Genomic DNA, 20811 nt, shown 5'->3' on the forward strand with positions numbered 1-20811 from the left:
CAGGTGCTCCTAGACTCCAGTATTATGGCCTAAATGTGGAAGTCTTGTACAATTTTGTAGACATAACTCTGTTTTGTTGATGGTTTTATTTAGGATGGACCGGTGTATCTTTGATGACAGACATTCTCTACATCTAGGTTTGCCACATAACCCTGATGGTCCTGCACGTTAGATCACCTTATATGTTGTAACATTTTTTCATGTTCCCTTGAACTATATTTTTTATTGCTCCTTTGTCCTGCTGGGCCTGCTGTTTTAGACCACCTTATAGCAATTAATGCTGGGTTCTATTTTTCTAAGAATGTTAATTTTGTATTGCCACATTGTGCGGCGGAGCCTGCTGGTCCTGGGTGTTTTCCCCCCTTATAAGTTCTTATTTTGGATCCTTCTTACGTTGATGTTTAAACCCTTGCATGAATTGTAACTGTCACCTCGGGCTCTAGTGTTAGGATAGAGCTGTTAATATATTAGCATATACAGTTAGTAAATGGTTAGAGGATGGAACGGGATAGAGAAGAATTTTATTTATATAATAATAGTAGTAATAATCCCCCGCCGATATAGTTTTGTTGTTTATTTAGTTTGTTTTTAAAGTTTTATAGTTTTATAGTTTATTTGGAGAGGGAGAATTATTATTATGTCTTTAATTTTAAGCTTGCGGTTTGTTTGGTATGGATGTCAGAGTGCGAAGCGTGCCAACCCTCCGTGGTTGGAACAATGACGCTCACCGGTAAACCCACGCGGTGGTTGTCCAAGAACGTACACCTGCGAATGTTTTCCACCAGTCACCGACAGGGGTACTATGCTCTGTCCACTCATTTTTACAGCCTGTATATGGGTTAGTTAGGTTGCAACTTGTTTTAATGTTTGTTCCAATTTTTAATGTAATGGCGTTAATTTTGTAAAAGACATATCTTTGCTGAATATTCAGGTATCGCACTACATTTCAAAGACCTCCATCTAGAAGGTTGAACCTTTTTTATATTGCCTTATATTTAGTTTTTTGTTTTCTTATATTTTGTTAGCGAGTCCAGACTCATGAATAAAGTTGATGATGTGTTGGTATGTTATGGTAATGTTGATGCTTTTGTTCGCTAAGAATGCTGGGTATGTGCCAAGGATTCGATTTTGTGTTGTTCACTTTTGAATCTAGTTCTTTTATTCTTGTATTCATGACAGTTGTTGAATATGATGTAAATCTCCTGGAATATGGAAGTGGAAGCAATTGATTTGGGATGGTTTGGGTCCTAAGTGATTTCCAAAGCTGGTGGCCAGTTTTGTTTTTCCAGTGATAATTCTATTAATAATTTTTTGATCAGGTCTATTTACTTTTGGCGGTTTACTGGTTCTATCTATATCTTTTTGGATGGCAAAATATATCCGTCCTTGTGTGTTCTGATTCCAGTGTTCCTGCCATTTGGTGTTGATAAAGGTTTTAATAATGCTGAGGATTTCACTGACACTGTATTTAATATTTGTAGGATTAGGGTCATTTTGTTTTTGTTTAGCTACCTGATCCACTAGTTCATTTCCTTTGATAAAGATGTGGGATGGTATCTGCAGGAATTATTCTTTTTGTTGATTGTTGTTAATTTCCTTGATCAATAGGTTTGTTTTTCTAAGGAAATTTTCTCTTGATGCAGTGTTATTTGTTTGAATGGAGGAAATGACTTCAAGTGAGTCACTTATAATTACTGCCTTGTTAATGTTGTTCGTTTTAACCCACTTGAGAGTTTCCAAAATGGTCCAGAATTCAAATGTAAAATCAAAACAGTGGTCTGGCAGTCTGGATCCCTTCGGGTATTGAATTCAGGAATTACCACTTCCCTTGCTGTCTGGGAGGCTCCGATATTTTGGATCCGTCAGTGTAAATGTTGACAAAATTGAGGTATGTGGCAAGAATTTCCTTTGTTATACCTGTTTTTTACTTAAGTTCTTGTTCAAGTTTGTTTCCAAGTTTCGTTGCTTGTGTGATAGTTATTTGTTTTGAGATTATGCAGGGGATTTGATCAGGGTATTCGATTGGTTCAAAAGGTCGACAGACGATTTGGTGTGTGCGTAAACGTACAACCTTGTTCTCTTCACGGGTGGTTACCTTAAAGTTTTCATCATGTCCAGACTGCAAGGGTTCTTTCAATATGCCAACGTTTACCAGTCGACTGTTGTGATAAATGAGTCAATCTTTTCACTTTACACTCGGTTAGCACTTTTCGTTATGGGCCTCGGTATTCGTAGCCGTAATTTTTAGCACCGCTACTAGCAAAACCTAGAATCTTGTCGTCGGGGTGCTCTTCCGTCCAGGCTCCTAAACGGTCTCCTTTGATGTTAGTGTGACGCTGACCCTGACGATCAAAGTACATGCAACTGTCCTTGTCAAAGTAAAGGACGCGATCCCCTAACAGTTCTAAAGCTTCGTACAATTTTAAGCGAGCATGAGCTGTCACATAAGCCTGCAATGATGACATTTCTAAATTCGTCAGCCTCTACAAGATCCAGTTCTTCATCGTAACTGACTAAGATCAAGTCCTCACGAATAATGTCCACGTGTTTCATGTATTTAGTTTTTTCGTGAATCATGTGGAAGTAACTGGAAGGATCGGACAAATACTCCGTCTTGGGTAAACACGGTCGTTGTGCCATTTCGATCCACAAGCAATTTAACATCACTTTGGCAAACGATCTCTTTCCTTCGCTTTTCTCCACGTGGTCTAAAGGGGATGTCTTCCTGGCGCAAGCATTTCTTTTTGAATTTCATTTGGTCTTCGGGAGTGTGGCACCATGAAGGATATCTACTGGCTTCTTGTTTCAGTTTCAAAAAGGCATCCACGTAGTCTGAGAAAATGCCTTTCTGAGTCTCGTCACCCTTGTGGTACTGTTCTGTCTTTGGAAAGTGGTAGATTTCGTACACTTTTAACAATAGTTATCCCAGCTCCAGAGCCTTAAATAATTCCACGCTGATCCACATTCTTGTCAAGGCGCGTTCTTCCTGAGTGTGCTTCCAAGGTCATTCTTGATTGCACGTTTCGGCTCAAGTGCTGCACAAGGGAAACATCATTTTTCCTTGGCAATGGTGAGGTAAAACGTGATGGTATAAGTCCATGGGATGCAAGACTTTGCACTTGATCAATCATTTGTATTAGCGAATGTTGTCCAAATCGATGTGTTCCTTCAGCAGTTACACGTGCCCTGCGTGAAAGTGACGATATTTGCACACGTAAGGATACAGCAAACACACGTACAAGTATTTGATTTCTTCTCCTTTCTCCTCGTCGGCATGGTACAGCAAACAGGTGGTATTGGTCCGTCCTCTGTAAAAACTATCCCGTGGGTACAGAGGGTCAACCAATTTGTAACTTTGCACGATGAGTTTAAACTCGGGATCGGTTTTCAACAGTGATCGTGCTCGTGTTCACACATTTCCACCAGTTGATATCCTTGCTGTTCTAACTTCGCTGACTAGTGGCCTGGTAAGTCTTCCATGGTACGTTGTAAAAACTGATTTTAGTGCCACGTTGAAGATAACAGATGGGCATCCGTGAAATAAGCAACCGTTAAACTCGTACACGATCTTGTTTTTTAAGTCCCAAGCATTAACCTAATACCTTCCTATGGTCGTTTCGCCCCATTCCTTTTAGGCATATTGAATCCATTTGCCTTCCTTGTCGCACAAGTAATGTAGCCAGCGTAGGGCTTTGACGTTTGACAAAGTTCGTCGTTTGAGGACTTATGACAGCCAGGGTGTTTTCGGGCATGAATCGTTGGCGATACACTAGGGAAAACGCTTTGGCAATGGTGAAGACTTTTTTCAAAGGATCCATCCCTCCGTGTTTCATGAATAATTCTCGAAATTTTCCACAGCCACGCCTTAAAATGTCCAAGTCGGAACTACAACACTTTAACATTTCTTCCTGAAAGTCGAACTGGTCCGAGGCGTGAGTGTGGTACCAAGCGTAGAAAACTTCTCGTTGATCGGTGCGCATGCTGTCAGGGTCGTAGTTGTGAGCCTCATGCAAATGGCGTAGAACGGCGTGTTGATTGGTTTCGGTACTGAAAAAGTGCGAAAAATAGTCTTTGGGCATTTCTGTCAATCCAAATGTTTTAGGCATTCAGGCTGAAAGGACAAGTAACTCATCAATTCTTTAAACCGGGCTTGTCCCATTTGCATGGAAATGATTTTGGCTCATATCAAAGTCGCTTTAGGACGTTCGGTACTTTGCTCCCGTGTAGTATTTAAGAAACTATCCATTGTATCCCGAGAATTTGTGAGCCATCACCGTGGCATAGCGATGAAAATCTCCGTAACATTCGATGTCCTCTTGACTAAACGTTGCATCGATGGGGTCTAAGATCCATTGGGCGATATCGGTTAGATATTTGGTTCCCGAAAGATTATTTACGTCCTCCAGGAATCTTGCAACAGTGAGTGCAATGACTAAAGATAGGTTCTTGGAGGCACTTCTCGCACGATCGTTGAGCCGCGCAGAAATTAGGAATGTGAATACCGGTCTCTTGCATGCATTTGAAATCGAAAAAGATGAAATTCCCTTTCTTCTGGTCATCTTCCTCTTCATGTTTGGAACGCTATTTTTGAATGTAGCATTCGTGTTCTACGTTCACGATAAAAATATCTATCCAAGTTTTGCCGTTTTCCAAAACACGCACACTTGCAACGTGACCAGAAATATGTACCTCTTTGTTTGTGGATACCCCACAGACCCGTCACAGCCTATAGAGCTGATTAGGAACTTTAGGAATACTTCCTCATTTGTTTAGAAATTTCAAAGCTTTTATGTGTATTTTCTATGCTCCACCCTTTATTAATGTTTAGGTATGTTCCTTAAAGACACAAACAATTTTGAAAAAAGAATTTTGCATTGTGGTTTCTTCCTGTTTGTAAATCTTTTTTCATGTTGTTGGTGCATGACAGATTGCATCCGCATACCTTCTCAAAGTGAGAGACATTTCTACATAAGTCATTGCCTTTGTTAAATTCGGTTTTGTTGGTTAGTCATTGTTAATCTTTGATTCTATTTTTTTATGAAATTCTATTTATAGAAAATTTAATTTCTTTTTGTAGAAGATTTAAGTCTTTCTTTTTTGTAGTTACGGTATGTATGTTGTTTAGTCGATTGCTAGGAAAGAATATATATATATATATATATATATATATATATATATATATATATATATATATATATATATATATATATATATATATATATATATATATATATCAAAGTTCTTGAGTTTGTTCAGTTTTAATTTTTTCACAGTATAGACGTACCCTGGAGTAGTTGGGGCTACTTGTCGTTTCTTAGAGTCGTCTACAGTTTCGTTTTTATGCAAATACACTTGTACCTGCACTTGTGCGTACAGAAATTCGACCTCAAAAGTGTTTTGCTTTTCAGTGATGCTTTTGATTTGTGTATGGTGAATCATTTCTACCAAAGCCACTTCCCTTTGGGCTTCATGATCTAATTGGATGGCTTGAGGTAATTTGACTGTGAAAGAGCACAAAGTGTTGCAGGGAAACACCTCCACTGAACTGTCACTGGATAACGTTAAATAAAATTGATTGTTGTTATTCATGATTCCAGAGTTCCGATGGGTCACTCGATGTGAGAGGAGTGTCTAAAACAGGATTGTTGTTGGAGTGGTGATTGTTAAAAGGGTGACTGGCGCTAGGCACAAGACTCCCGTTGCTACCTTTAGAGGAGTATTTCAGGGAAGGATTGGGAAGAAGGTAACCGATGCAAGTGCTCAGCAAAATGGTCACAATTGTTTGTCTCCTTGTTGCAAACGCAAATTGGCAATGGCAGTACCAATGGCACAATACACCACAAAGATTTGGCAGAAAAAGACGATTTGCCTTTTAGGCAAACGTTCTCCACACCACACCCACAAGGGTTGCTTTTGTAAATCTTGCAGAGAAGAACTGGGTGAAGGAGTGTTCACCGTTGTAGTGGCAGCTAAGGCTGTGTTAAAGGGCATGATGGTCACTTGTTTTAATAATGACTTGCGAAGCGTTGATCCAAGAATCAATACTAGGAGAATATCCTCTCCAAAGTTTTTTGTCTTCTTTAAGACGGCGTTTTCCCATTTTACGGGTTCTTCGCTCGAGAATGCTTTCAATGTCGTACACTTCGTCTGCTTGTTTAGTCACGCGTTGTAACTCGGGCAAGTAAAACGTTCCTTTTAACACTTCCCCGTTAATGTCTTCTAATTTATAGACGGCAGGATGACGGCCACACACGCATCCAGTGACACGAAACAATTTGGTGGTCCATTTTGGTAAGTAACCTTTGTCGAAAGTGCGCTTGGTTTTGCCAATGCGCACCCAATCCCCTGCTGCCAACACTCCACCTCTCTTGGAGAAAGCCATGGTCGGGGACGTACCAAACAGGCGCTTAAAAATAGTCACTTCGTTGTCGGGAGTCAACTCTTGGGAGGCACATCCGATGCTCCGATGGTAAGATAGGTTATACGCTTGGACCAGGTGCGGTAAGATTTCGATGTACTTGAGAGTGTATTGATGCGTAAAATATTTCCACATGAGTTCTTTCAAGGTGCGCTCAAAACATTCCATGATGCTGGGTTTCGTTTCGGTATTCTCGGTGGTTAAGAAATGAATGTCACATTTCTTTAATTCTTTTTGGAAAGCTTGGTTCAGAAACTCGGTCCCTTTGTTGGTTTTATCTATCAAAGAGGGTGACGATCGCTTTGTTTCAACACCAGTTTTAAGGCTAGCACTAATTCACTGCTCGATTGGGAAGTCAATGGCACGATTGAGGCAAATTTAGAAAAGACGTCGAGGACACAAAACAAATATTTGTAGCCACGATTGTAGGTGGCAAAATAAGAGAAATAGGCGAAATCGGCTTGCCATTGATGATCGACGCACTCCACTTGCGTGCGACGTCGAATGGGTTGTGTAAGGCGTACGTAGCTTGTTCTTGTTACCATCGTTGCACTTGATGTAAACGGACATTTTCGGTCTTGTTTTGGCTGCAAGATACAATTTCTAAACTACTCAGTGACCTGCAGGATTGGATGGATGGCAATAAATGCTGAATAACACCTTCTCCATTTTTTAATAATGTCACCCACTCTTCGCTGAATCTACTTTGGAGGGGGCGAAGTCTCGAGCTTGTGCATCGTTCTTTTTCTATGCCTAGCTTCGGAAGACTTCATTTTTTCTTCCTGGACAACGGTACTACATTCTCTAATGTACCGTCACACCTGTACCGTAGTGTGATGGGTGGAAAAGCCATAAAAAGGTTATGACAGTGCGGATACCATAAGTATGTTCCAGAATAGCTGATTCGTTATAGATACATTGATCCATTTGCAACTTCAGACCACAAATGAAACATTGTACTTCGGACCCCAGTCCAGTCCCAGGTCTCATGGCCCAAGTAGACAAATCTGTTCTAGCTAAAGCATTTGAAGTAGGTAATCCTTCACTATCTGTAGATAGTGAAGGATTACCTACACAATAGTCAGGCAAGAAGACAGGAAAATGGTATGGTTTGAACTTGGAGTTCTCAGTGCGTCTCTAACTCGGTTCTTCCTGTATCGAAGTCATCCTTCTTGTTGGTGGCTATCCTCTTGGAACCATTGTTTTTATACCGGCATGTCCCTATGGTAAAGTGAAGTAATTGGGAAGCTGTACTCACATGTGGTACACGATTTGATACACTTTTTTCAAAGGTCGACTGACATGGGTTATCAACAGTGTCGCTTTTTCATCGGTGATGTGAAACTTGTGGTTGGATTGTTGCACGTGTTGAATCTTATCGATGACTTTTGAATTCGTCAATTCTGCCGGGCTGCTAAACTCGATCCAAACGGGGGACTTTAAACTGTCGTGATGAATGGAAAGTCTCAAACGATCGTCTTCTTTGGCTTCGCCTTGCTGTTTCTGTGGTTAAACAAAGAATCCCACACATCGGTGATGAACTCTTTTGCATTCTCCAAATGTACGTTAGACTTGAACTCCTTAACTTCACCGCATACGTGTAGGCTGTGGTCCTAAATTTTCTTTTCTGTCTCTCGAATGTGGTAGTACTTTTCAGGGTCTACTTGTGGTAGACTTTGGTTGGGTGTAGACTCTCTTGGTCTGGATTCTGGTTTACTCATGTCATCTTCACAATCGCTGTCATGAATCTGAGCCAAGACTTCAGCTACCGTGCGAGGAGATAAATCACGTTTCTGCCTCTTATTTTCTTCTCCTTTCTCCACGAGATAATGCGAACGTTTCATCTTGACTGCAGAAAGTGAAATGACTATATTTTAAACGCTATGGGTCCCTATATTAATGTCAGTCCAGTGCCTTCCCTATATAAAGGGTTAGTGTCTTCCATTCCAGTATTCGTTTCACTCTCAAACCTATGAGAACGATGGAAGAGCCAACACAGATCGAACTTCTGATCAGAGCTTTGCTAGGTTTCATACGAAAGTTGTCTTCAAAGAAACCGACCTACTAATCCCCCTCCTTTCGAAATAAAAGTCAAGATACTTGCTATATCAGCCAGAATAAAAGGCATTGGGCTACATAATGTCCGGACCGTCAAGAAAGCAAGACAGGTGTCAGAAGAGACAAAACTCAAGATACCTGTTATCATTGTCAAGAGAAAGGACATTGGTCTTCAGATTGCCCTAAGAAACAACAGGAGCCAGAGGAAAAGAGTGGTTCCGAACAGGAGGAATAAGAGGTACTCTCCCAAAAGGAATAACTCAGACATGTCCAGAAGAAGAAAAAAGAAAAGAAAATAAGACGAGCAGAAGGTAAGGAAGAAGCGGAAAAACCTGTGAAAGTGAAGAAATTAAAATAATTAAAAAACAGACAGAGTGAACAAAGACACAGAAGAAGTCTATGAACTTTCTAAAGTGTTGTGTTGTGAATTGGATTGTAACATTTGTACCACCATAGATCAGATTGAAAACGTAAGTGTCTCTAGGGTTTGATTTTTTTTTTAGAATAAGGACCTACACTTACGCACTCACACACGTAGAGCATGGGGCAAAAAGGGATTTTGAGTTTTAATTGATTTTGGCAAACTGAATACTATCTCTTTTCGAGAGAAGTGGGTGGCCCTGAAAAGGACAGTTGGGTGTTTGTTTTGTAAGCAAACAAAGTCAGGAACGGAAAGCAATCAGCTTTAACTGCCTTAAGCCTTCGTCACGGCCAAAGACTACTTCTGGACTTGTTTCTGTTGATGATTTGATAGAAATCACTAGGGCTGGTATCTCAGGTGTAGTAACAGGGTTGGGCTGTTTGGCTCGAGAAGGTCTTTTTCGCTTGGGTCGTATTAAAGAAGTCTGACTCCTTAACTCTGCCAAAATGTCTAAGAATACCGTCACTGTTTGACTTTCATTCTCCTCCTTCTTTCCAAGACCTTGTTTCTTCTCTGCTGCTTGTTCTTCTTCTTCCTGTCGTTTCCTTCCTCTTGCCTCTTCTTCTTCTTGCTTTTGCTGTTGAAGGAGAAAAGCTTGTTCTGCGTCTTTCAGCTGTTGCGACAATTTCTCAAATTCTTCTTTCTGTCTCTGTTTAAAATCCCAGACGTGTGGTAAGGAAGGAGAAGATGGTGAAGGTGCTGGTACCAGAACAAATTCTCAATCCGTTTCGTACCGCTCTTCCACTAAAAAAAAAAACAACAGCGGTTCACTTCATTCCCTTACACGTTCTCGTCATAAAATGTGGACTAACGTTGAATCATCTACTCTTTTGTTCCGTACAGACTTACCCATGTGTGTCTAATCATCATGGACAATCATCTGGATCACCAATACGGGCGTTTGGAAAAGAAGGATCTATGTGAAGAGACAATGCTGTCCGAAGAGAGTCCTTATCTACGGTCTAGAAGTCAGAAGTTTGAGGAAGAGAAGACCTATGCTATGCCCTCCATGTTGACGGAATGGTGTTAACAAAAAGCCAACGTCCTTTTCAGGGCCACTCCACTGTCTCGAAAAGATTTGCTCTCTTGCCAAAAAGTTTTTTTTAATTGATTTTATATTTTAAGTGTATTTTGTGCGTATGTCTATGTCTGTACTGCATTCGTCTCTACCTAGAGTGGCGCGTTTTCAGGTCAGACCCTTGCCACATTGTTGCCAATCTCCAGTACCGTGACGTCACCCTACCTGTTCCATTCCTATTGTCCGTATACAGCCCCAACCTTTTGTCCGTACATAGTCCGTATAGTGTCCCAGAGGGGTCTTAAAAATCGTGTCCGTATAGTGTCCCATCGGGGTCTGTAATGTATTTTCCCATTGTCCGTATAGTATCCCACTACACTACTTATAAATATTCAATTCTCCAGACAGAGCTGTTATGCTCGAAAGAAATCTCAGTAAACGTCATTTCACAAAACCTATTGAAACTTATTCCCACAAATATTTGTGCTCATGACAAAATTTAGTTATCCCAGCGAATTGTTTATTCATGCCCCAAATTTGCAATTTAAATTTGTCTAATTACTGATTTATTTGAATGAAATTGGGGGCATATCTATCTATTTATCTGTCTGCCTCTGTTTCTGTCTCTGTCTCTCCAAACTTGATTTTGTTTTCTAAAGTGTATATGCTTGAATTTTCTGATTTATCAACATTTCGTTATTAACACAGTTAATTGAAATACTAATTTAATTCAACTATACGATTGTTTTATGTCACAATATGAGAAAGTTTACGATGTAATACGAGTAATACATATTAATGGTTGTTTGCGTCTACTCAGTTCCAACTTTATACTATACTGTTTCGTATCTAGTACTGGTCCATTACTGTCTCGTATCTAGTACTGGTCCATTACTGTCTCGTATCTAGTACTGGTCCATTACTGTTTCGTATCTAGTACTGGTCCATTACTGTTTCGTATCTAGTACTGGTCCATTACCTGCACGGGTGCCATAACATTTCTACGATCAATATTTGTATATGCCCCATATTAACAAAGTGTACAATTTAAAAGGGTTCCTATTTGATCAGGATCATGGTATTTATATGGCTTATGGGAAATAAATTCTATTTTTATTTATATCTTTGATCACATTTTTGTTCCTCCATAACGAATTAAGACAAATGAATGTTAACATCCTTTTAAAGTTCTGGGTGTTAACTCGATAATCTGCTATAGATTATAAATTTCATACATCACTAAACAAATAGTTATTAACCAGAAGTTTTAATAGATGACACTTAATATTATTTGCTCATCAGGATGCTGAAACGTTGTACGGCAGGACGTATAGAGTATACATTATTTCGAGGACACATTTCAATAACTTTGATTAACATCTCACATGATATGACGTGTTGGTTGACTTAAGTGTCAGGTCAATCAAGCAGTTGCTATAATGTCTCTTAGAAATGCAATATACGTCGTATACAAATGTACTCTTGTCGCTAAGAAATGCGATTATGGAAGTATTTACCAAATATATTTGTTTTCTACACTGTATAAAAATATATATTTTATATTTGTTTTGCCATCTAAAACAATAGATAGTTTTGTTTGTTGTGCCATCTATTAAAGATATTTGAAAATTCATTTACAACGGTGTCATAAAATACCATTTTCCAGAAGAGTTATAACGAAACGCGGTCGAAAGAGAATTCTTCTGGTTTCAATGAGATGAGAATGTTAAAATATTTTGGCGGTTAAAAACTGTAATCCTGATTGGCTAAGCTACATATCTCTGTGTGTGTGTGTGTGTGTGTGTGTGTGTGTGTGTGTGTGTGTGTGTGTTAAAGTAATTTCACTCGCAACATTAATAACTCTAAGTTTCTGAGGAAAACCAGAATTGGCTTTGGGAAATAAGAAGTATTTTTCAATTGAGAGTCCATGGTATGTGGGTTTGAAAGTTGAGGACATGGAGAGAGATTCAGCTGCATAGCAAGACTGGGTCTCAATAAAGTACAAGTTAGTCTCAATAAAATACAAGTTAGTCTCAATAAAGTACAAGTTATTCTCAATAAAATACAAGTTAGTCTCAATAAAGTACAAGTTAGTCTCAGTAAAGTACAAGTTAGTCTCAATTGCATACAATATGTTCATCGATGTAAATTGTAATAATTTTTCGAATTTAGTTATTTTAAATTCGTACTTCATTTTTTTAGTTCAAAAAATAATCGTGCATTTGTGGTCTGGGATGTTATATAACTCATGCATCGTTAGAATGTCATACAACATCTAGTTGTCATGAACGAGATCGGATTTAATATCTGTATCTAAAATAAATCATGTAGGGTAAGAATTTCATGCACTTCTTCTGATATGAATTGTGAAAAGTAAAATTATCTGTCTTAAATGATTTTTATTATGTATGCTGAGAATTGATGTTTCATTGTCTGGAAATGTATGTCAATGCCTCTCTAACTAGCGAAGCAACGATGTAAGGACAAGTAGTGAAGTCCATTAATTAGTTTGTGTAATTTAAGTTACGACTTTTGAACCGAGAATCGATGGTGTTAACACGAGGGACATGTGCCCACAGGCTTAGCTCAGCCAGTAATTTAGAGCCCACAACGGGGTGTGATAGTTTATCAAAGAGGTATAGTTATATCATGGTTCTCAGCTAGCGTGTCAAGCAGCCGCTAAAAAGACATAAAGTTATGATGGTAGGATTGTAAGTATTCCATTTGTCCCCACAAAGGTATTAACCCTATTTTAAAACAATACCCCCTTTGACCACCCTATACTAGTATCAAGCTGATTGACAGTGAGATAAGAGACAATTTAAAATTTGTTTAATTTTGTCATATTCCATCAGAATATGCATCACATGCATTGCTTCTAAGTCATGTCTTTGTAGTTTTGTATTACTTTTATAGCTATAACAATAGTCTGAGACTAATTAACAATTTTAGTTTGTGCTAATTTGCTTGTTAAACGAATGTCCTTTTTAATAGCAATGAAAACTTTTACGACTTTCCTTCACCTTTCCGTGGTAATACACCTTTTACTTTTCCATAGTCATAAATCAGTTCCAAAAAAATCTTTACCTTTCCGTGGCACCTAAGTATGTCACTAGAATACTTTACCTTTATGTGGTAATAAAGTATTTCATCAGAATTCCTTACTTTATCTTGGTAATGAATTATTTCGTAAGAATACTATACCATTCCGTGGTAATGCGCCATTTCATTAGAATTATTTACCTTTCCGTGATAATGTAGTATGCCACTAGAATCTTATACCTTTCCTTGGTAATAAGGTTTTTTAATTACAGTTCTTTACCTTTCCTTGATAATGAAATAATTCGTTAGGTTCTTTACCTTTCCGAGGGGCCCCGATTGGCCGAGTGGTCTAAAGCGCTCACCGTTACGGATCGCTGCCATCTCACCTCTGTCTGCGTGGGTTAGAGTCGCGGATTCGGCCTGTGGGTATGTGAGAAAGCTTGCCAGTAGCTTCTAGTGGGTCGGTGGTTCTTTTACGGGTTCTTCCGTCGTTTATACTGGCCGCCATGTATAGCCTATCTTGTGCTGAAATATGGCGTTAAACTGTACAACAACTACCGTTGTAATGAAGTTGTTTTATTAGAATTCTTTACCTTTCCGGGGTAATGAAGTATGTCACTAAAATCCTTTACTTTATATAACAGGAAGATTGATGTTGCTCTGTCTTTTAATAAAATTTTAATAATTTGCAAGCAACAAAACATAAGAAACACACACAAACACACGTAAAAACAAAGCAATAAACACACGAACAAAAAGCCGGTTCATAAAACATATTATTCAACTGGAGTGAAAACTTTGGGCGTCTACCTGAATGATGGATATATGTTACGGTGGAGTATGACAGTTGGGTTTTGCAATCAAATAAAAATAGTGGTGATTTTAGCACAGATTGATAAACATCCAATCTTTAGCTTGATAAATCAGCAGTTGAAATCCTGCTTGCTTTTGATTGCGTTGTGTGTGAACTACTTATCAGTATCCAATCCTCAAATATTTTATATTAAAAAACTGTAGTCAATTAGATATTTTCATTCTATCCTTTCTTTTAATTGTGTCCTTACTCCAGAGTCTATACCATTTATATATGGACTAACTTGCTCGTCTCTATGGCGCATGTACATTTATTATAATTGAACGATCAGTTCAAAAGCGGCTTATCTCCAAGTACTGTCATATCCTAATGAAGTTTAGGCGTGCATGTCGTGACATCTTGTGTCACATAATGATCACTAGTTTAGGGATTGATCCATTAACAATAATTTGTGATAAAACAAAAGGTTTAGACACTCATATAGCCATTTGTCTTACTTATGAGACGTTTATGGCCAGACGCCTGAACCCCACCCCGCCCTTATCCCTTGATAAAACGCATTTCAATTGCAGTAATGTCACACACATCAAATTGCCTTAGTGGTTCAGGCGTTGGAATTGGAACCAGAATTAAGTGAGATCGATCCTCACCATCGGATCAGCCCGGATCGGCTAGCGTAGTGTCCTTGGGCATGACACTGTGCTTTACTTGCCCTAACAAGATGTTCAATTCCACACGAGGTAGGCAAGTCGCCATGATACGGATATTGAATATCCGATAACCGTCACTACTATTCGCCAAAGGTATCATCTCGGATTAACCGATCAATATTTTGTCATTCAGTGATGAAAACATCTGAAAAACAGCTATCTTGAGTCAACTTAGTGCATTATCCCAATGCTGATAGGATGCTCTATAAAGACCAAATGATATATTAACTCGGCACTGGGAAAGACGGAATCATGTTACGCTGGTGTAGCAAATGAGCGGAACTAATTAGTGAGTATACACTGTTTCATCTCCAACAGTTTATACTTGTTATTTTTCGATAGCTATTTTGATAGATATTTTCCAAACTGAAAATTTATGTTTAAAATTAAATCGGATACTATAGTCTACATTCTGTCATTTTTTATGAAATCGGCGGAAAAGTTTCGAACAAACATTGCCCAAACATTATTGTCTTGTTAGATTACCAATCGACAAAGTTAAAGTTAAGAAAGGTCTTAAACATTACTTTGCATATTTTAATTTATAGTAGAAAAACAAAGTTCTCTAGGGTGCATTAATATAAAGTGATAAATCGACGATGAAAATTTACATTAAATAAATATGAAAACCTACTTCCTGAATAGTAATTTTTAAATGCCTTGATTTTATCCTTGATCTCATTAAATAACTGGGCCAAAATTAACAAAATTCATTTAATAAATCTGAAGTGGAATTTAAGACAATAACCAGACTTCCGACTGACAAAAATGTTTTGAGATGTTAAGGGTGGGTGGGTATCGCATAATGATCTTTAACGAACAATGAACTTCACTCATCTTTGTATGTGTTATATATCTGCATGTCATTTAAATGTAATTTCCTTTCTGGATATGAACAATATGTTTCCTTTAAGTTTATATGTTTTCATTTCGATAGATCATACAGGCATTCCTGCATGTAAATATACATGTTTGGATACAGTGCCGTGTATAGTACCTTGTCTGTACATTAATTTGTGTAATGTTTAATCAGTGAAGTGTATATATTTATTGTGTACATCTGTCTACACTGTCGAACAACATATGTGCGTAATTTTTGATCGGTGAAGTGTATATATTTATTGTATACATCTGTCTACACTGCAGAAAAAACTACACATTTGGACGCTTCTCTGTGGGATAAGTGAACTATTGCGATATAATAGATGATCTCAATGCAAACTTACGTGAAAATAAATCGTTGTACCAATGCAAACTTTTGTGGAATAAATCGTTGTACTAATGCAAACTTGTGTGGAATAAATCGTTGTGTCAATGTAAACTTGAGTGGAATAAATCGTTATACCAATGTCGAGAAACGGTTTTATAAGATGTATAAGTGAATCCCGTATTTCATGATTCATTTACGTCTCTCAACAACATTTGGGCAAATATTCAATGGAGAGGTTAAGCATTTACTCCGTGTACGACGTCAAAATCGTAAATTTTGCGAATAATTTCTAGCACTGATAAAAAAAGTGCGACAGTTTGTAGTCAGTCATGTTATTTTATGATACGATACTGAATATATAATTTTTCAGGAGGAAAAATAAAACCACCAGTGGGGACCTAAAATATCAATATCGATAATGTACATGTGTGATTAACACTCATGTGCACCAATGAGTCATTGGCAGTCAACGGCACATCAGCAGATGAAAGATTGCTGTTATTGTTGTTGTTGTTGCAGGGTTTAACGCCATATTTCAGCACAAGATATGCTATACATGGCGGCCAGTATAAATGGTGGAGGCTGAACCCGGGAAAACCCCGGAAATAACCAACGACCCACGAGAAGCTTCTGGTAACCTTTCTCACATAACCACATTGGACGAATCCGAGACTCGAACCCAAGCAGGTAGAGGTGATGCGTAACGGTGAGCGCTTTAGACCACTCGGCTATTCAGGACCCCTCAGATGAAAGGTCATACTGTGTCAAGGCAATCGGAGTAAAGTGTCATCCACATTGCTCAGCACCTGGACCGATCCGGCCTATCCCCTTCGTCTTCAAACTTTACTCGACTCCAAAATCTTACTCAAAAATAATCTGTCCAATAAAAATGCTGTACTTGTCTATTTCGAATAAAAGTGTTGAGTTTTGAATAACATTTAGTATTTGAAATCTTAAGTAAAGTTTAAGGGAGGGGAGTGGTCCGGGCAGGATGCCAACGCACACCTTGAAATTCAGATCCAAGGAATTTTCTGATTCAGATGTATAAAATCTTTTAAGGAAATAGTCTCTGTTTAGCCAACGCAAAAGGAAAGTAGTCCTTAGAAATTTTCTCGAAAATTAAACTACTGCAGCATTGACACATCGTCTTATTCAAGAGTCCCAGTACTTTTGTAAACAGCAGAAATAAGCTTGTTCGCAGATAGGCCTTTCTGTGGATCTGTTTCTTCGCATAATAGCTGGTCTGTGTAATTTTAGGACTCTTTTCAAATACAGTGTAATTCCCACCACTTGCTTATGTTTAAACATAATTAAAGATCTCCATGTCCAACAACTGATTTTATGCATACATAAAAATGCATACCTTCCATTATATTAAATGGAAACAAACCCCGATCTTTATCCTGCCATTAAAGGCAAAACTCGGAAGGACGGCATGTTGTCCTTGGTTAAATCAGTGTAACATAAGAGACCCAGTTGCTGTTAAAGTATACAATAGATAGGAAGACATTTATAGGTATAAAATTCCTTAAGCTTCTAGAAACAACAGAATCATTTAAAGATAGAGTAAATTTATCAAATAATCTTTTGTCGTTTTTTAAATTTAAAAAAATGTCTGAACTGTATTCTCTATTGATGTTTTATTAAATAGTTTTGCCATACTCGAGAAAAGCAGATTCATCATTCCAAGAATCTGTATTGCATTTATCATTTATGTATGAATCCTCTTTTTCCAGCTTCTTGAGAAATATGAACCAAAGTGCATGATCGGCTTACCTCGGCACTTCTGAGAACATTGACCCAGACAGCCAACACGGTTTCAAGCAGATTACATGAAATGGAAACAATAGAAAAGCAGCAGTTGGATGATGAACAGAAACCAAAAATTGAACTTCAGCATGAACAGGGAAAAGTGAATGAACAACAGGATCTAAAATTGTTGCCTAGTGTAGCTGAAAACTCCAATACAGCTGACTCTTTATTTGTGGTCGATGCAAACATATTACTGTTTAATGACGTAGATGATGCAGACTTTAACGACACAAATTTTATAATTTCAGAGGAGGAAAGAATAGAATGGGAGAAAATGATTAAAGAAAAGCAAGATGAACTCGTAAAACAGAAAGAAAAATTCGAGCAATGGGAGGAGGAAATGACAAAAAGAAAAATATTTGTGCTACGTAAATTGAAAAAGCTCAGCAGTTATCATTCAAAGAGAATGCAGTTCTACACATGGGTAAATGGGTTCGTTTCAAGCACCGAAAAAATTAGTAAATAATATTTATAAGCTGTACTGATTAGAATATCTTCATTAATTTCACCGTAAGCAGATTTTATTATGCTACAACGATTTGACGTTTTTGAAGAGAATTTAATTTTTTGAATATATTATATATAATTTTTGTGGGAAATGTCAGTTCCTATCCGTGAAATTCTATGTGCCAATATCACAGCGATATGACGACCGGAAATGCTGGTATTACAGACTGAAAAAAACAAACTTCCGGTTATATATTTTTGGATATTGGAATGTCAGTGTCAAGGACAATCAATTTGATTTTGCAAGACATTTTCTTATCTGTTGAAAAAGGTATACTTGTTATTAAAAAAGGAACAAACTGAAGAACAACGAGAAATGTCAATTGGTGCCACGAGAATGCTCGCATATAAAACATAATATCGAGAATATCGTTTCAGGTGACTGACTTCGTGTTCACATATTTTTATCATCTTGATGAGACATTTCACTGATTATTACATTTTGGTTACATAAAGTATTAGTCACTAAGATAGCACGTGGATTACGTTTTAAGAAAACTGCCATATTGTATTTTCATCAAATAAGATTGGCTGCAACTCTAGTCTTTTACTATTCGATTTCAGGGTGGGAACAAAAGTTTGTCACATGCAAAATATAAAATAGGTAGTTATGTAGTTTCCTCATGGCCAATAACAAATATCATAAAATGATATGCTCTGTTTTGTTTTCCTATGTAGCTGCTAGAACAATTTTATTTCTCCCGTGTGTATGTACTTACAGATGTATGTATGTATGTATGTTTGTATGTATGTATGTATGTATGTATGTATGTATGTATGTAAAAAAACATTACTTTTGATTTAAAACAGCAACAAAAAAATTGATAAAGGTGCTGGTACAAAGCAAAAGTATACATCCACATAGTGAGTGGTGGCTGGTGTTATAGAAAATGGCTGATTTTAGGTGTGCGTTGTAAATGGATGGCCCCACACCACTAATTATTATCTATGGACCAGAGCAGTGCATACAATTTGTGTATTTTGGGTGTTTCTGATGCAGTATGAATTAATGATGAATATTTGAACATATTTGGAATGAAATAAGTATGTCTTAACTAACAGATTCATTGAGAGTAATTTCTTGTTTTAACAAGTGACCTCTTCCCTATTGCAAAGGGACATAACTCTTTACATCCGTGGATATTTTGATAGATCCAATAGAGTTGTTCTACAGCATGTGTGGAAATGGTTTGAGGAGGGTCAATTGAAATAGATTGTATTAATAACACATCCTAGTCAGTCCATTCGTTTGTATGTTTGTTCCGAAATACAGAAAAGTTGTAACGCATGATTCAATAAAACTGAATAATAACATCAGTAAATCAATATTCCTTTTCCCACGTATTTTCCTCTTTATTACATAAAATGCACATGTAAATAACACTAAAACATTCAGTTGCAGTTACTTAAGAAATGAACAGAATGCTTTACAACAATATTAAGCGGCAACGCAGGGAGCAGGGAAGCAGGTTACAAACTGGAGTGTATATCTTCATCCTAAAGACAGTAAGAGTTATCCCCCTTGCACGAACCCTCCAAACAAACTTGATGGACCATACTTTTAGTCAAATTAAAAAGAAAAGTAGACGCTTTTCGAACTCGGTCATCGTTAAAGATGCATCTTTAAGTTTAATTTCTTATTGTCTGCCTAATAATTGATGAATTTGAGGGACATATTTGGTTTCTATGTGAATGATATGTTTTGGTACTGTTAAGATCAAGGTTCACTTCTAAAGGTTCGTATGAGGAATAGCTTTTATTATTTAAAAAAATAGTGTTGACAGAGTACATACAGCATTTTTTTATTTATTTAGTATTCCAACAAACTTACTGCGCTCTCTAGCATTAGTTATTTACATATCCAATCAATGTCTCGCTTATCTTCACGTATACCTAAGTCGTGTGTATATGTGTGTGTATGTATGTATGTATGTATGTATGTATGTATGTATGTATAGAAACACGTCTCGAATGTTTTCTTAACATTCAAATTCCTATAAAGAATTGTATTGATGCAACTTTATCGCGATAATTTAATAGTAGTGAATAGGGATACCCTAGCGACAATGGGAATTAGCATTACAGACCCCCCCCCCCCCCGGGACAATCTGGCGACAATGGAAAATTAACATGGAGAAAAATCGTGGGACAATCTGGCGACAAGGGAAATTAACATGGAGAAAAATCGTGGGACTGTTGAGCGACAAGGGAAATTAACATGGAGAAAAATCGTGGGACTGTTGAGCGACAAAGGAAATTGAACATGGGATTTTTTTTTTAAAAGAAAAAATAAAAAATAAAAAAATAAAAAAGGGTAGGCAATCGAAAGTCATTCTCTTTTCGAGAAATGTGGGTGGCTCTGAAAAGGGCCTTTGGATTTCTTCTGCTTCTTCTTCTATTTCCTCCATTTCCTCATCCAGCCCCTAATCTTTCTCCAAATTCCTTTGTTCTTCCTCTTTTCTTTTTCTGGTAACCAGTCTGGGTGACCCATAGCCCTGAACTTCTCTTGTATCTTGATCCAATTTTGATTGACTTTGTCAAAGGCCTCTTCTTCTTTATTGTTTCCTTATCCTGTCTTTCTTGACTCCATTTTTCTTTTATCTTTTTCACCTCTTCAGTCATCACTTGTTTCATTATTTCTTCTCCTTTTTTCAACCTGTCCAGCCCCCTCTTCACATATGACAACTCCGTCCAATACACTATAGGTTCTAGGAAGCACCGGACTTGGATGACATAATCCAGTGCTTCCTTCAAACTCCCCACTCTGACATAAGGTGGGTCAATACATCCTCTTGATTTGT

General features: G+C 37.7%; 1 protein-coding gene across 1 annotated transcript; it reads left to right on the top strand.

The window, feature by feature from the left end:
- The first annotated feature begins 14298 nt into the window (after positions 1-14298).
- Positions 14299-19592, top strand: LOC149784895 (uncharacterized). The gene is made up of 2 exons (XM_089931156.1): positions 14299-14770; positions 17428-19592. Exon 2 carries the CDS (start codon positions 17529-17531, stop codon positions 17967-17969), a length of 441 nt encoding a protein of 146 aa, XP_089787282.1. The 5' UTR covers positions 14299-14770; positions 17428-17528; the 3' UTR covers positions 17970-19592.
- Positions 19593-20811: the final 1219 nt, after the last annotated feature.

This window comes from Sinohyriopsis cumingii, chromosome 13, assembly GCF_028554795.1.
Source record: "Sinohyriopsis cumingii isolate HCF-2022 chromosome 13, ASM2855479v2, whole genome shotgun sequence".
Taxonomy (NCBI): domain Eukaryota; kingdom Metazoa; phylum Mollusca; class Bivalvia; order Unionida; family Unionidae; genus Sinohyriopsis; species Sinohyriopsis cumingii.